We start from the raw sequence: 18,190 nt of genomic DNA on the forward strand, positions 1-18,190 counted from the left end.
ACTCAGTGGTTAGTGGTAAGTTTTTACAAAGTAAACATATAGAAAAAATCCATAAGCACAACATTTTGGGTACACACAACAGACCCAGTTATCTTGATTTCACAAAAATACTTTAGAGGTTTTTTTAATTCTTTTGTTTTAATAATGCAGTGTGCTCTGTTTTAGTTTTAGAGCTTTAGATTTTATGATCTAATGACTGATGACTTCTTAAGCTAAGATTTATTTTAGTATAATTACTAAATGCAATTAAGAAAAAAAACATTCCATTTACTGATATGACTGGGTAATTTTAGTTTATTTATAGCTTCTAACAATCCAGATCTAGATCTTACCAATCTTTCCAGATGACCAGCAAATTAATAGTAAAATACGATTGAAAACATCAAGCTTTGTTTTTAAAGTAAATTTAAAGTAAATTAAAGTAAATGTACCTCATCAACTGGCCAATCAGTCTATAGACAGTAGCACTACACAGCAAAGAATTATGAAATTATGAAATTATTAAAAGCTTGGGTGGCACATCAGTCTACTACACTAGCTCACCGCCGCTGGGATTTAGGTTTGTATTGCAGCATCGCTATAGGCCAGCCTGGTGTCTACAGGGCATCACTAAAGCCCTGTGATGGACTGGCACTCTGTCCAGGGTGTTCCTGCCTTGTGTTTCCTAGTGAAACTAGGCCTGCCAGAACCCTGACCGGAATAAAGCATTTGATAAAAATAACAAGAAATAAAAAATGAAAGACGGCTGAAAAGTCTGATAACCACTAAGTGCTAATAGAACTGTAATTTGGTGCTTACGTTATCCGAAGGTGTACACACGCGCACTTGGCACAGGTGGATGGTGAAGATGGCATGAGAGCGAGAGCTCTGTACGTTCATTTGTGTGCTGGCTGTGGTTCTTGAGAGAGCACCCAGCTTTAAACACTGCATCATCTGTAACACACATCACAAGCAAACTTTAAAAAGTATATACTGTTCCAAAAGAAATGCCTGTGTGCAGCACTCAGAGTGCATGTTTGAGAAAAGAACTACAAATGATTTTACCTAAAGCTCACTCTATGAGTACCTATTTGTCTGTAAAACTTAATATTCTAGTCTTTTCTCTGTTTGGTATGTTTTGGCTTGACACTCCCCAAACTGTCCATATACATTTACCTATTTAGTGTATTATTTTTACTTAAATTAAAGTTAAAATGTAAATTAACACCTCAGCGACCTACCAAAGAGTTGTATGGATCTTGGTTATCGTTAGGTTTTAGAATTTACACTAATTAATTAAAATGTGTCTAACTCAGGTGCTTATTTTCATGTTTTACCCTTGAGTAGCAGTTTAAATCCCTGGCACATACAAATGCCATTTTGCTTTACTTCAATAATTTGGGTCAAATTACTTTCCTAATGTAACTGAATTGAATTACAGTTTATTAGAACCATGTCACTGATTCAACGACTATATATTTTGGTCTACACTCCAATGCTTAAAAAGTACCACACCAGTTTGATTCAAATGATGCATGTTTCCCAAGGGAAACAAAACAATAAAAATGAGAACTTGCTTAGGCAGTATTTTAAAGTTTTTGTTATAAAGGCATGTATTATATTGTTGAAAGTTAGCTCTTAAGGCTTTTATTGTTAAAGGCTTTAAGGAAACAAATTTTGTATTTTGTTTTTTTTTTCCCTTATTGTAGGCAAACATCAAAAATATTGCACACGGTAATTCCAGCACAGAGAGATAAAATAAATAAATAATAATAATAATAATAACAACATGCTTACTTCAGCCTCTGAAGATACAGTACGTGTGGTCACTCCTACAGTATAAATACCACCCGTGGCATCTTCATGGATCTTAATATGAGATTTCTGCTTCCGGGACTCCATATCCCGTATGGAGTCAAACAGATCTAGAACCTCCTCATTATATAACTACACTCACATCACACACATCCCACAGACACAAACACACACAATAAACAAAAAAGATGATAGTACACAGATAAATGTGCTTTTATTTCACAAAATTACATATGAATTAATTAAATAATTATTTTGTAGTGGGATATTGGATCTTTCATGACTGGGGCATTAATTACAATACATAGAAGTATATTCTGTTCATATAGTATTTTATTGTATTGACTTGTTTTCATAAACAAAGAATAAAGTGCCATTTGGATTCCTTAGGGCAGTAGATCAAGTCTTTCATGTGGATCAAAAATGTTTTATTTTCCCTGCATTCATTTATCAATCTACTTGCACTGACAGTTTGGTTGAAATAGTGCAAACAGTTTCCTACACACTAACCAGAACTACACACTTGTAAGTTGCTTAAGTTAATTTTAAAAGCTTGTGCAGAGAGAAAAGAGAAGCAGTAAACAGCTCTCAGCATCAATAAGGGACTAAAATAGCCAAGCTGCTGCACACCAAGCAGAGCATCACCATGGGAACAACAAAGACCCTAGTGGGACACAACAAAGCCAGCAATGGGCTATGATGTCATAGACTGCATTCAATACTGCACTGTCAGCCTCCGAGACTACAACCCCTGATATAATCCTAATGTGTAACGTGTGTGAGTATAAATAACAGAACTGGAATTGAGTACTGGAGAGGCACCAGTGTGCAGTCCTTCCATGGCTGGTTGTTAGAAAAATGAAAGTATAACAGGCTTAACTAAGACCAGCTCAAGAGATGTCCTATACATGACTGTTTAATTAATCAGGATTTTAACATCATGTTTTACACAATCATGACAGGACAGGTAGTTCAGGTTCAATGTCAAACACAGTCACAGGTAATTTTGCATCTCCAATTTACCTCACTTGCACGTCTTTGGACTGTTGGAGGAAACTGGAGCTCCTGAAGGAAGCCCACACAAATAACATGCAAATTCCACACAGAAAGGACCCAGACTGCTCCAACTAGAAATCAAACCCAGGACCTTCTCACTGTGAAGCGACAGTGCTACCCACTAAGCCACCCTCTATACATGACTGACCTTATAATCTCATCCATATTTCTTTAACTGCATGAAGTTTCAAAAATCTGTCCTGTCTTATATCTAGCAATATATGGATGAGTCATTTTGATTCCACCACACTGTAAATGAGCACAAATAGGACTCCACATCACATGACTGCTGAGAGAAAAACAAATTACAGTAAATCAGTCTGGAGCTATAAAACAGCCCCACAGCAACAATAAAGAAGTCATTCAGTGCGAGTACAGTACCTCCAGGAACTGGGCGTTGACCTTAAACTCGGGCACTGGATGTCCTTGTTCAGTAGCAGCCTGCTGTCTCTGCTCGATGCCCTTGAAGAGGTGACTGACTGCCCGTGGAATGATGCCCAGTTCCTCGTCCGATATGCTCACATCAAAGCCTGTGCCCATTGTGTATGTCTTTCCAGATCCAGTCTGAAAATCAAAAATCAGCCTCTACTAAATGTAGTTGTTGCTCTCCTAATTTTTATGTATTTTTGCATGCCACAATAACTGGCTACAAAGAGAACATGAACATGCTTTTTTTGTCATTTATACATATACACGTGTACAGTACAATGAAATGCCTTTTCCGCATATCCTATTGTGTAGAGCTTTGAGCTATCAATCGGAAGACTGTCGGTTCAAATCCAGGCTCTGCTGTGTACCCACTGTTGGGTCCTTAAGCAAGACCCCTAACCCTGTGTACTCCAGGGGCTGTACAATGGCTGACTGCACTCTGGCCCCAGCTTCCAAACAAGCTGGGATATGTGGGGAAAAAAGCATTTAATTGTACTGTACATCTGGATACGTATAAATGACAAGTAAATACATTCCTCAGCACTAATTGTTTTATGTGGAAAAGGTAAATGCCCCACCAACAAGCGGTGCTGCCAAATGCCTCCACTGAGTACTAGTCTTAAACATCACTGGGAAAAAATTGAGCTCTTCTTTGCAGAATTTCCTTTAAAATATATTTACAATGCAGGGTGAACATGTGTCCTGAAGACCTGGGTGTAATCTTTGCATTTCATCACCATAAGTCCTTTTTTTATGTTTTTCCACGTGCATATGGGTTTTTTCTAGCTTCCCTACACTTCCCAAAACATGCATAAAAAATTAAACACACACACACAGACACACCCACCCACCTGTCCATAAGCAAAAATAGTGGCATTGAATCCCTCGAAGCAGCCATCTATAAGCTTCTCGGTGCAGTTAGCATAAATGGTGTCTTGCTGGGTGTCCATGTCAAAGACATAGTCGAATGTAAAGGCCTTATCCTTTCCCAGAATTACCTGGGGCTCTCCAGGGGTAACAAATGTACAAATGTGACATCCCTCTATCTTCTCCCGTGCCAGCTGAGGACGGATCCTGAGAGAGAGGTAAAAGAGAATGAAAAGAAAAGAGAAATAAAGAGAGAGAGAGAGAGATCAGATATACATTATAATTAGGGCCCTACTAAAATCACTGGAAAATTTCATGGACCTCATCTGACTAAAATCACAGATTTCATGGATTTTTACAAAAAAGTGCCACATTTCATGGCAGTCATTAAATAACTATCATAAATTGAATGCCAGAATAAATGGAAGCTACAATTCACAGCACAGCCTACCTTAACAGTTGACTATAAATCCAGCAACAATCTCAAAAATACTCATCCATGTTTTGACACCCCAAACACCCCCCTCGTGCGTAGTCCTACAATTAGACTGTAGACTAATTGTGGACTGTAGACAATCTGTTTCTCTACATACTTGTTTTAGCCTGCTTTCACCCTGTTCTTCAATGGTCAGGACCCCCACTGGACCACCACAGAGCAGGTATTATTTAGGTGGTGGATGATACTCAGCACCACAGTGACACTGACATGGTGGTGGTGTGTTAGTGTGTGTTGTGCTGGTATGAGTGGATCAGACACAGCAGCGCTGCTGGAGTTTTTAAACACCGTGTCCACTCACTGTCCACTCTATTAGACACTCCTACCTAGTTGGTCCACCTTGTAGATGTAAAGTCAGAGACGATCGCTCATCTATTGCTGCTGTTTGAGTTGGTCATTTTTTAGACCTTCATCAGTGGTCACAGGACGCTGCCCACAGGCGCAGTTGGCTGGATATATTTTTGGTTGGTGGACTATTCTCAGTCCAGCAGTAACAGTGAGGTGTTTAAAAACTCCATCAGTGCTGCTGTGTCTTATCCACTCATACCAGCACAACACACACTAACACACCACCACCATGTCAGTGTCACTGCAGTGCTGAGAATAATCCACCACCCAAATAATACCTACTCTGTGGTGGTCCTGGGAGAGTCCTGATCATTGAAGAACAGCATGAAAGGGGGCTAACAAAGCATGCAGAGAAACAGATGGACTACAGTCAGTAATTGTAGAACTACAAAGTACTCCTATATGGTAAGTGAAGCCGATAAAATGGACAATGCATGTAGAAACAAGGAGGTGGTTTTAATGTTATGGCTTATGGGTGTATAGTTTTCTGCAGTAGATGAGGAATGTTGTTAATTGCAAGTTGAAGCTGAATTCTGATTTACAGATCTCCTAGTGATAATGAAGTGTCTGGCACAGCCAAGCTCCCTCACACTCCACTGCCTTCACCTATGTGTTTAAGACTGATCACACTTTAATAAAATCACAGAGATTAATTACAGGCACAAGCAAATTAAACAAGTGAACTACAGCCGGCAAAATATATTGTTAGTTCTCTCAGACTGTGTGTGAGGGCATGTTTTTAGTCCAAACAACAGCGTGTTTACTGTCCTGGCTAAGCGCTCAGTTTAGACTGCAAACACTCTGTGTGTGTAGTCACATTTCTTAGACACAAACAGGTTAATATGAAATATTACCCAGACTTGCTAACTTTGTATATCTTATAGATAATTCCAAATTATTTACACTGATGTGGCCAGATTTTCATTACTGACTGAAGTGACAACAGCGGTTGTGCTAGCTCTGTGCTAACCCTATGCTGAGTGATCTTGTTGCATTCACTGACTAATTTACTGTGAATTTCTATCAGCCAACCTGTTACTAAAAGTGGCTGGATGTATTTTAGCCACTAACAGTTTATTTTTATTATAATGTTTAAAAGACGAAAAGTAGTATTTCTTGTAATAAATAATTTAGAGACACTATTTTGCTGCTCATAAAGACATTTTAAAGACCAGTACAACCAAAAACGGAAATGAACAGCTGTGCATCAAAAATTACACGGATCAGAAATAACATTATGACCACCTTCCTAATATTGTGTTGGTCCCCCTTTTGCTGCCAAAACAGCCCTGACCCGTCAAGGCATGGACTCCACTATACACCTGAAGATGTGCTGTGGTATCTGGCACCAAGATGTTTGACACATTTCTATCAGAACCAACTTCTTCAGCAATTTGAGCTACAGTAGCTCGTCTGTTTGATTGGACCAAACAGGCCAGCCTTCGCTCTCTACATGCATCAGTGAGCCTTGGCCGCCCGTGACCCTGTCGCCGGTTTACCACTGTTCCCTCCTTGGACCACTTTTGATAGATACTGACCACTGCAGACCGGGAACACCCCACAAGAGCTGCAGTTTTGGAGATGTTCTGACCCAGTAGTCTAGCCATCACAGTTTGGCCCTTGTCAAACTCGCTCAAATCCTTAAGCTTGCCCATTTTTCCTGCTTCTAACACATCAACTTTGAGGATAAAATGTTCACTTGCTGGTTAATATATCCCACCCGCTAACAGGTACTACGAGTGTTATTCACTTCACCTGTCAGTGATCATAATGTTATGCCTGGTCGGTGTATATCAGTATTCTCTAGAGCTGATACCAGTATGGAACTATCAGTCTCAATACAAACACAGTGTTAAAATTGATGAACAATACATACAATGCAAATATAAAAGAACACAACAATTCAATTAAATATAGCTAAGCATTGCCAGTAAAATGGGCTGAAGAGCTCCGTGAGCCTTTCAGTTTTAAGGAGCCAGAACAGCTCAGCAGCGGCGTCTCTGGCACAGAAAGCCCAGTGGGGTACAATTAACTCTGTTTGGGCAGTATCCAACTTGTCAGTGAAACTACACACAAACCTACTTGCTTAATGGATCCAAACACAAACGCATCTCATCAATAAAGTCACAAATACACACATTAACGCAAAGCAGGAGTTAGCAGAAGTGGAGAGCTGAATATGAGTGACATCACCAATAACGGCATTTGATCTCACACTAGTATGGTACCTTGCTATAGAGCATCACATTACAAATTCAAAGATGTCCAGCAGTATATACCTAGGAATACATATCCAAAAAAACATTTCAGAGCAGGGAAACCAAATGCTTTCTGTGTCTCAACCAACAGCCAAAATAACACGGATCGTAATAATGCAAAAAAGAAGAGATGCACAACAATCCTTCATCTGGGCAAAATCCACCAATCCTTCAATGAATTCATTTTTAATTGACAGCCTAAATGATTGATCGACTCATTGACTGATTCATTCATTATAATGCCCTGCCATTAGAAGTGGCTAACAGAACTGTGATGACTGTGGCTAGGTGTGTAGCAGTGGTGTATAAAGTACCTGAAGTCCATACTTGAGTAAAAGTACAAGTATCTTACCAGAAATTTACTTTGATAGAAGTAAAAGTCACCTTTTAGAATATTACTTGAGTAAAGGTCTAAAAGTATCTGATGTTTAATGTACTTAAGTATCAAAAGTAATTTGATATTAAATGTACTTAAGTATTAAAAGTAGAAGTAAAAGTAAATGCTGTTAGTATAAACTGAAGCGGTCATTTTGAAAAATATGAAGATTGTTCTTTTAAGCCTGTAAACCACCTTAACAACCTTTTTCTTCCTTCCATCTGAACATGATTTGTGCCAATTCATGATTATAATCAGCTGTTCACATCACCTATTTGAAATCACATCATTATTTAGTTGTTTTTTTTAACCTTATTAATAGCCCTAAATTGTCCTGTTCCAACTTTTTAAGAATGCATTGTGGGCTTAAAATGCATGTTTATGTATGTTAAGAATTGTAATGAAGTTGACCAGACAAAACACGAAATATTGTGGGTCCATATAAGATGAAAAAAGAGTCGATGCAAATGTAAAAAACACTGCATCTATTTCATTTACATTTTTATACTGTCACATTTTTAATTTAGGTTGTACATTCAAGTCATAGATACTGTATACATCCCAATAACCAAAAACAACTGAATTTTGGCAGAATTAATTTGAAGCAAAATTTTAACAAAACGTGGCACTTTTAGCACTTTAATGATCTGCTCAACCGTTAGTTTAAATTAAAATATATGGGTAAAAATAAGCTGTATTTAAAGAATCTAGTAGAATTTAGTAGAAATATCTACTACCTGATTGACGTGTTAAACTCAAAAAATATGTGTATTCTTACTTTAAGAAAACACAATTTCTAACTTGTGTCAACTAGAAGTCATCAGCTGAAAAATCATCCATAAAAAGTTGAGTTCTTGTTGAGACCATTAAAGGGTTAAAGATGTGCATTTTCCTCAACACCATGAATCTTTCCTCTGTCGGTGTAATACAGAAGTTATCTGAGGAAATATTTATCTGTAGGTGAGTTTTTATAAATAATGGACAAGTCTTCATGTCTGCACTGAAGTAATTACGAACTAATTTAGTGAGATGTTATATTTGTGGTTCAAATGTAATCGAAAATGGTAGCTAGATATCTGAACAATGTTAATGCTAATAATAATAATAATAAACAATGATGCTCTGGATTTACTTTGTTAATCATTCTTAACTTACATCAGTGTGTTGGACGAGGAGATTCTGAAATGCAGATAGTTCAGAATCTTTGGGTGAACGATGCACTTCACTCTGTTTGTTTACACATGCGCAGTAATGTGTTTAACCACCGATCTAATTTACAAGCGCAGATTCGCCAAACCTGCGTGTAGTCTGTCACACATCTCACATCGTTTAGCTAAAAAATTCTTGTCGTTTTATTTTGTAAAGTAAAAGTGAAAGTTAACGATATTTTTTATACTCCAGTAAAGTACAGATATTCCAAAAAACTACTTAAGTACTGTAACGAAGTATTATTACTTCGTTACTATACACCACTGGTGTGTAGCAACCCTAATCATGTAAACAATGTTTACTAAATGTATTGACATAGGCCTATGTAAAGTAATTAACATTCACACAAGTGTTATCAACTGCTCACTTGGTTAGACGAACGCTGACGACCGGCCCCATGTTCATCAAACTAAAACTGCTAGAAGATTTAATGTAACCTCATAATAATTATATTATTTAAAATTTAATGTTGCCAAAATAACAACACAATGGACAACATTCTATATTTATTTGATTTGCGCAAACATGTCTAATCACAGTAAATAAAGCATCATTTTGGGAATGATGTTATGGATCATAGCTAGTGTGAGGAATAGGGGAAGGCTGTGTAGTGCACCTGACACTGGGCTTTGGTGTGGGCTGTGTGTATAAGAGTTCTTTTGTGCAGAGTGGACAGCAGAGGACAATAAAAGGAGGGAAGCACAGAGCTGGCATTGTGTCTGGATATGATACTGGATCTGAACTCTGGGACAACCCTGCACCAGACACTGGAAAGCAGAGACTAAGGGTCGTTGGAAAAATGCAGGTAGATGTAAAGTGGACGATGTTAAGTTTCAGATTCTTTACTACTTTAGATCACCTTTTTAGCCCAATAAGATGTATATTTCAAAATCATCATGAGCTAGTTGGACATCTTATTTCAAAAATGACTATCCCATGGAAATAAGCAGATTCTGAAAAGGCTTTCCACACCATTTTGAAGTGTGTCTGTAGGAATTTGTGCTCATGAGGTAAGAGCATATGTGAGTTAAGGCATTAATGCTGGACAAAATGCTCAGGCCCATAATTTATGTTTTGATATCAGTAGCGTTCAGTATCGTTGAGGTCAGGGCTTTATGTATACTACTGAAGTTCCTTTACACCAAACTAACTAAACCATGTCTTTATTAATCTTACTTTGTGCACAGGGGCACAGTCAATCTGAAGTACAAAAAAGCCTTCCTCAAACAAAGTTAAACGCATAAAACATTTTCTCAATATTTTTTAAACATCAGTTAACATGGTCACTTCCAGCTCACTGCATAATGAAGCCAACTCTACTTGTTTATTTCTTCTGACCGTCTTCCACACTTTCTGTATTCATATAAGGACTTTTTTGTTTAGATTTTTCCACTGAAAAGTGTCATTGGAAATCCATTTATTGCATATATTGCAATTCTTAAGCATGACATCCGTCAATCCGCCACCGTCTGACTGGTGTTTGTGGTTCCTCAAGTGTCTCTGACTCTGAAATCTGTTGGCAACCTCCACTTGGTATTGCTGCTTGGACTAGCCAGTTTTTCAAGATCCAACAGGAGTGGCTTCCTGATTTGCTTCATTTTAGATCTGAGCTTTATTGTCAAAATCAAAGGATTGTGATCAGACTTGCTATCTGCACTAATACATATGCGTGCATTAGTAACCGACTGCTTACACTGCTGACTGACCAGGATGTTGTCCAGGACCATCCTGGACCAGAACAGTGTATTGGTGATAGCTTATGCTCAGCACAGAAATCCACCAGTGTCTGACCCCTATTGTTTCTCACAAGTTTCTTTTGCCATGCACCTGGCGTTTTCCTGGTAGAACCGGACCCACTGCAACCCTGAGGATATGATGAGGATAAATCAGTTTATAAAAATTAAATAATAATAAAAAAGTAATTCAGAAGATGCAGAAATACAAGCCAAATTCGTGAAATAATAAATGGGCTATATAGGCTACTGGAGTCTTAATACAGGTCACTTAATTCCTGGAAATGCATCCTCTGCCTAAATGCAGTATGGGATATATTTGGAATAAACGGATACTGGGTCCACCCAAATACACTTCAGAATATATAAAAATAAATCTAGGAAGCAAAAACATAAATGGCCTCACAGGCTCCTTGTTCTCTATTTCCTCATTAGGCAATTAAAGCTGTGCTGTGTGCAAGCTGGCTAAATGAGACAGCTTTTAGAACACAAGTCAAGTAAAAATTATGACACTGTTGCACCAGTAATTTTTACTGGCTGTTCAAAACAAGCCTTTCCTGAGGAAAGCAATCAAGGACAGCCATGTCTGCATGGTGTAAACAAAAATGATTGTTCTTGCTCCACATGAAAAAGCATTATTTTACAGCCTAATGAACAAAATATAAGCATAAATTAATGTAAATGAACAAATTTTCCAATAAAAATGGTTTAAACATACAGTTGATTTAGAAATTATTCAGACCCCTTGACTTTTTGCACTACTTATGCCCATAATAACGAAATGATAACATTGTTTTAGAGTTTTCTGAAAATGAACTGATTTTAACGTCGTGTTTTACATACTTTGGTAACATTTATGACAGAACAGGTAATTACTCATTGCACAAGATTCCTCAGTGCAAGTCTTTATTGTCAAACACAGTCATAGACAATTTAGTTTTTCCAATTCACCTCACTTGCAGGTCTTTGGACTGTGGGAGGAAACCGGAGCTACCGGATGAAACCCACACATACACGGGGAAAACATGCAAACTCCACACATGGTAATCGAACCCAGGACCTTCTTGCTGTGAGGTGACAGTGTTACCCACTGAGCCACCATGCCACCCTGACATCTCTAATAAACAAGAGTGTTCAGACTCTTAATATGGCCCTCTAGATTGTGGTCAGGTACATCCTGTTTTTATTAATAATCCTAAATATGTGACTACAACTCTCCCTAATTGGACACAACTTACATTGCACTGTCAGCACAAAAAACAAACCATGAAATCAAATAAACTGTCAGCAATCAATTTGTGGCAATAAAGAAACAATATCTACGGCTTTGAGTGTTCGCAAAACCACAGTGGCCACAATAAATCTGAAACAGAAAATTTATGGCACAACCTTGACCTCTCTTGAGTTGTCCATCTGGCTAAATTGGCCATCCAGTCAAAAACAGGCCTTGGTCAAGAGGGTAAGACAGAACTGTTTGGGCAAAACAGGGTTGTCTGTCCACTTCTGGACAGGACTTTTGGGGTTCTTTTAGAGTGACCGTTGAATTCTTTCAAACCCTTCTTGCCTGAATGCTTAATTAATAGGCCTAAACGTTGAGCCAAGCCTTTTTCATTTCACACACTAACAGGGACATAAATAAAGCTCCAATCGATTTAAATAGTAACAGGTGAAGTTCTAGACAAATCTAAAGGACTTTTCTGAATAAGAGATTTCAGTTAATTAATAATTAATTTTTACTTTGTCATTATGGGTGATTAAGTGTAGACTGATTGCCAAAATGGCAGTTTTAAACTGAAAGTCTCTGTTGTTTTAACAGCAATTATAGCTAGCAATTATATTCATGTGATTATTCACAGTATTCAAACAGCAAAAAGAAAAAAAGCTTTATAACACAACAGGTTTGTTCGAGTGTGGTAAACACATGTAAGCAGAAGTGTAATTACGTCCAAGCTGTCCATAAAAAGGCTGCTTTTAGTCTTATTACAGTGCAGAGTCACTCTGCATTTTCTGCCAAAACCAAGACACGCGGTCTGAGGAATCCACAGTCACATAGTTTTCACTCTTAAAAATTTGACTGGGGAAAAATGCTAAGGTCAAGCTGGATAATTTCTAGCTTTCAGTGGAGGTGTCTATTTTGGTGTATTTAAAAAAAAAAAAGAATGCTGAAAATGCAGTGACAACTCTTATTTTATTTCATTTTCACCGACTGCATTATCCTGGTCAGGCAGGGTCTTGGTGGGTTGAGTTTTACTGTGAAACACTGGGTCCAATCTGTCGCAGGGCTTCAGCCGCTTAGAACTGCCGAGATTGGCACTGCCGGGTTTGGCTAGAATAATAGCCCACTGCGCCACCTAAGTGCCTCATGAAAGCTCTCATCTGCTTACAAACTTAGTTAATCTATATAACTAAATTCCACCTTAAACACCAAAGTCATTATGATACATGTTTTTGTGATTGTTAGTGAACAGCTGTGGTTTATCACACAGAAACAAATATTAAGCCAAACCTGCTATAAGCTGCTAAACCTGAATAAGGAATTTAGTTCCACTGATATTCTATTTTAATATGGTAAGTCAGGCTCTTAAAATAGCACAGAAACGTAGCAGAAAATTTAATTCGAGGAACTGTGAAGAATCAGTGACAGCAAATCCCACCAGCGTAGGGTTCTTAAGGAAGAAACGATTAGTTTAAGAAGCTGCTCTTTTATTGATTTGCTATCACTCCACCATCAGGCCTTAAAATCTAAGACTCCTTGCTGAAGAGAGCTGGATGTCAGACTGGATATTATGTAACTTTGTTCTACTTACTTTAGATTGAAGTATTACAGTAACTGAAGTATTACAGGTCAGACCCAAAGCAACCTGGTGTTAAAAAACTTGGGTGTCACTTGGATTCAGGTCCAAACCAGGAATGTGTAGTTCCGGTCCTCTAGTGCTCTCATGTTCGGTCACAATTATTGGCCCAATTATGATATGTTGGGTCATTTGCCTGCACCTGGTTCAGCCCCCTAGGACTAGGTCTGTCTAACCCGACTACAGACAAAGGCAGAAAGCTTGAAGATTTAAAGTCATACAGATTTGTGGTGATCAGGGATGTCTGGGTTGCTTTTGCTCTGCCACACCCATGTGATCACTCTGATATGTTAACATGGAAAAGGTAAGAGCCCTCATGGCAGTGGTACCTTTAAGTTCTACTCTTTAGTTGTGCTTTAATAATTAGGAATGCCAGAGTTTCATGCTATTCCTTGCAAAACGTACATCTTACTATTAACTTAAAATTATGCTCTAGGCCACCCAAGCAGGATAGGTGCCTGTTGAGTCTGGTTGCTTTCAAGGTTTCTTCCTTGTAAAATTTGGGGGGATTTTTTTTGCCATTGTTGCCCCCAGCTTGCTCAACAGGTTTTTCAACCCTAGATTCTGCAGAGTTGCTTTAAAACAATGACAATGATAAAAAGCGCTATACAAGTAAATTTGACTGGACACCGTCTTGTCCAGTATCTCACATATGTGTTTAATTAGGGTACTAGAAAGGTCAAAGCATATGACTTACGTTATGGTCATACTTTTCAAACTATTAAGTGATGCCTCATGTGCTGTGGAAAAAGGCATAGCTGTTCTGAAAAAGACCATTCCCATCAGGATAGAAATGTTTTACCATAAACTAAAAAATTCATAAGTCAAGATAACTATGTATTAATTTGCAATGAACCCTTCCTCTAAGAAGACCTCAAACATCTCATAATGAATAACAAAGCCACCAAAATCCTCACTATAGGAGTCAGGCATTCAAACCTATGCACTCACCCAGTTGTTGAGAATATGGTCAAATCTAATTGACATGTTAATCAATTTGTGTTCTTGTTTTGACTTACATTTGGCAATGATGTACAGGTATCACACTTATTAAATATGCACATTTCAACCTTCAAATTTCAACAAATAGCTTTCCTACATATCTAAATGCAATGTTCCTTCTGAAACACAGGTCAGCTGAGCAGTCATTTTAAATTAAACATTTCTGGCAGACACTTTTTTTTTTCAAAGTGACTTACAGTAATGTGACAGTATACAGTGTAAGCAACTGAGGGTTAAGGACCTAGCTCAAGGTCCCAGTGACAACCTGGCAGTGGTGGGGCTTGAACCAGCAACCTTTTGATTACTGTTCTAGTACCTTAACCGCTAGGCTACAACTGCCCTCTTTTACAATCACTTTATTCCGGTCAGAGCTGCAATGGGCCCGGTTTCCCCTAAATTACTGTATGTGATTAGGACACTGCATCACCTGAGTGCTGTAATTACTTAGAGTTAAAGCCAAAAGACTTAAAGAATATGTATGTCATTTAACTATTCCTAACTAGCCCTACAGTAGTCTTCCTACAACACCACATGTAAATAAATATAAAATATACTAATAATGATAAGTAGCTGTATGTAAATGTAACCAGCATATTTCCAGAACATTGACAATAAACTTTAATGAGAACTTGTGAAACTAAGCTGAAGAAATCAAGGCTATAATTGGATTTTTCTTCTTTTATTCCTTGTCAAAAATTGAGGTCACCTGGGCCTGGTCGTGATTTTATCATATACCACAGAGCCTGGTTGGATGGTTGCTTTACTGTGTGGTGCAGTACTGTCTGTACCCATTCTGTACCCAGTCTGTACCCAGTCTGTACCCATTTTCTTTATTGTGTATGTCATTAACATACTGACACATACTGGTGTACCATGTACAGAAGCAGCATGGCTTTGTCATGCTACACAGCATGTTACAGTAGGGCAACTAATGCCAGATGTAAAATGAAACACAGACACAATGCGCATAACGTGATGTCTGATGAGTATGATCAGTATGCACTGCTGTAGCTTTTTAACTGTAAATCAGCAATAAGAAATCGCAGGCCCACACCGGCTCCCAATGACCGGGCGGCTCCGCACCCACTGTGATAGACAGATGCATGCAGGTTGCTGCGTGAGCCAACATATAAAACATAGCGGTTACACCACGCCATAAACAGTACAGTAATAAATAATGCCCTACCTCAGTGCCACACGGACAGAACTCTCATCCTGTGCGGTTGTCATGATCCCAATGTTAATCGATCCCAAAGGATCTCCACGAATAAACGGATCAATCTGACGACTGAGCAGGCAGCAGGGCGAGCAGTACTCCGTCTCACCTCCGCCTCAAATCTGCCATGTTTTTAAAGTTAGGATATTACTGCAGCCCGGGAGTAATTCCTGCGTTTATGATAATGCATGTTGAGTAAATTACACTGCACACACGCACACACGCACAGAAACGCGCAACAGCACCAATATCAGCCCGCGCGCACACGCAGCACTGAACCCCCGAGCCGCAATGCGTCACCAAATCCCGCCCATTTAATCCAGCCTCTACGTGATGACGTCATATACCTTATTACTAACCTTGCTCCGTATTAATCAATTACCATCTTAAGGTCTTAAAAAACCCCAGTTCAGTATGGAATTTTGAATTTCCTCCTAAGATGTAATTATAAAATCTCTAATATGCCTATAAAGCTTTCCGACTAGGGCGGTCCAGGTCCCTTCTGTGTGGAGTTTGCATGTTCTCCCTGTGTCTGCTTGGGTTTCCTCTAGGAGCTGCGGTTCCCTCCCACAGTCCAAAAACATGCAGTCAAGTTAATTGGAGACACTGAATTGCCCTATAGGTGAATGGGTGTGTGTGTGTGTATGTGTGACTGCCCTGCTACCCGTCCAGGGTGTTACTGTGTGCCTTGTGCCCATTGAAAAGCTGGGATAGGTTCCAGCCCCTGTGACCCTGCTTAAAAACTTTTCTCTTCTGTAATGTTTATAAAAATCATTAAATTGTATTATTTATAAATTCCTGCATTTGCTATTTTTTATTTTTAGTTATATTTAATTTTTTTTACTTTTATTACCTCGAGCAATTTTTAGTTAATTATTATCTAATTTTCATAATGATTTGATGTACTGTAATCATATGTAATATATGCGTTGTTTAATAAAGTTGTTAAAAAAATCAATTACCTGGAGGAGAGGCTAATTGTTGCTAGTTTTGTATGACTAACAAAGCTAAGAGTATTCATTTAAAAATTTGACATAAGATATATCCAGTTAAATCAGTTATTGCCAAATTTGTTAATGTTCAAAGCTCCCATACCCTCTGTGAATATGCTGAAGAAACCATTATTCATTCATGTTTTCAATGCAAGATTTTATCTGACCTGCAAGATCACTTGTATAAACCAATTAAAGTTGCTAACTTTTGGAAGCTAAAGATATAATATGCTAACAATTCCAATAGACAAATAGAATATATTGTATTTTTTATTCTACATGCCATCAGGGAAATCTTTAGGCTCCAAACCAACTCTGCCTCTATTCTTAGTTGAATTTAATTTGCTTCTACAATCCTTAAAACTTAAAGATAAAACTTAAAAATAAAAATAACATTAGATTTATTTATTAGGATTTTAACATCATGTTTTACACACTTTGGTTACATTTATGACAGAAACGGTAGTTAATCACCACACAAGATTCATCAGTTCACAAGTTTAATGTCAAACACAGTCATGGACAATTTTGTATCACTTGCACGTCTTTGGACTGTGGGAGGAAACCAGAGCTCCCTGAGGAAACCCACACAGACCCCGGGAGAACATGCAAACTTCACACAGAAAGGACCCGGACTGCCCCACCTGGGGATCGAACCCAGGAACCTTCTTCCTGTTAGGCGACAGTGCTACCCACTGACCCATTAAATTTATAGATTACTTAAATTGTTTACTTTAATTGATTAGCTTTCCTTGTTGTTTCCTGTGGGTTTTTCTCTTTTTTGTGCTACCTCATACTTTAATACTTGTGTGTTGTGATGTCTTTGTTGCTTATTGCACTATTATTGTATCCTGACCAATATTGTATATACATTTTACATTTTTTGTTCAACATTCATCATAAAATTTAATAAAAAAATTTTTTAATTACCACTTCACCTACATTCATTCAGCATTCATAACTGTTTCGTACAGATAAAAAAGAGGACAGAATCAGAATCAGAATCAGAATCAGAATCGGGCTTTATTGGCCAAGTATGCTCACACATACAAGGAATTTGTTTTTGGTTACACAGATGCTTGCAGTGCACGAAAAATACAATACAGACAATCTTATTCACACAGCTCACTCTCTCTCTAACACACACATTCATACCTGTACACATAGAAAACATTGTAAACATTTAGCATGTGCAATTTACATTGTAATTTTAAAAAGGTGCAGAAGGCCCTGAGCCTATCTGGAAGGACTGAAATAAACCCTGGACAAGCATCAAGGCATCTTAGCCCTGCAATGGATTGGTGCTCAGTGATTCCCGGTAAAACTGGACTTGCTGTGACCCTGACATGGATAAAGCGGTTGATGAATAAATAGAAAGAAGAGTAATTGCTCATTTGCATAGACCCTGCATATTTTCAGTAAACCTATAAAACTCGAATTGATAAATGTTTTTTGGAAAAACAAGGTGTTTAAGTCATTCATTCAAAGAAGCAACAGCTGCCGAAATCATTGCAATTCCAAACGTACCATTACCAAACATTAACCTCATTTGTACAGTTAGT

At 38.1% G+C, this 18,190-nt stretch overlaps 1 protein-coding gene across 3 annotated transcripts in view; it reads right to left on the reverse strand.

The window, feature by feature from the left end:
* The window catches only part of kif21a (kinesin family member 21A), a 53,531-nt gene extending 37,647 nt beyond the window's left edge, over positions 1-15,884 (reverse strand). For all 3 annotated transcript variants that reach the window (XM_062991601.1, XM_062991594.1, XM_062991586.1), the window contains exons 1-5: positions 15,607-15,884; positions 4,131-4,353; positions 3,232-3,414; positions 1,777-1,926; positions 799-933 (exon numbers count right to left, since the gene is read on the reverse strand). In XM_062991601.1, the coding sequence (XP_062847671.1) occupies positions 799-933; positions 1,777-1,926; positions 3,232-3,414; positions 4,131-4,353; positions 15,607-15,650 (735 nt within the window). In that variant the 5' untranslated portion in view covers positions 15,651-15,884. The remainder of the gene's footprint in view (positions 1-798; positions 934-1,776; positions 1,927-3,231; positions 3,415-4,130; positions 4,354-15,606) is intronic.
* Positions 15,885-18,190: the final 2,306 nt, after the last annotated feature.

Source organism: Trichomycterus rosablanca, chromosome 1 (assembly GCF_030014385.1).
Source record: "Trichomycterus rosablanca isolate fTriRos1 chromosome 1, fTriRos1.hap1, whole genome shotgun sequence".
NCBI lineage: Eukaryota > Metazoa > Chordata > Actinopteri > Siluriformes > Trichomycteridae > Trichomycterus > Trichomycterus rosablanca.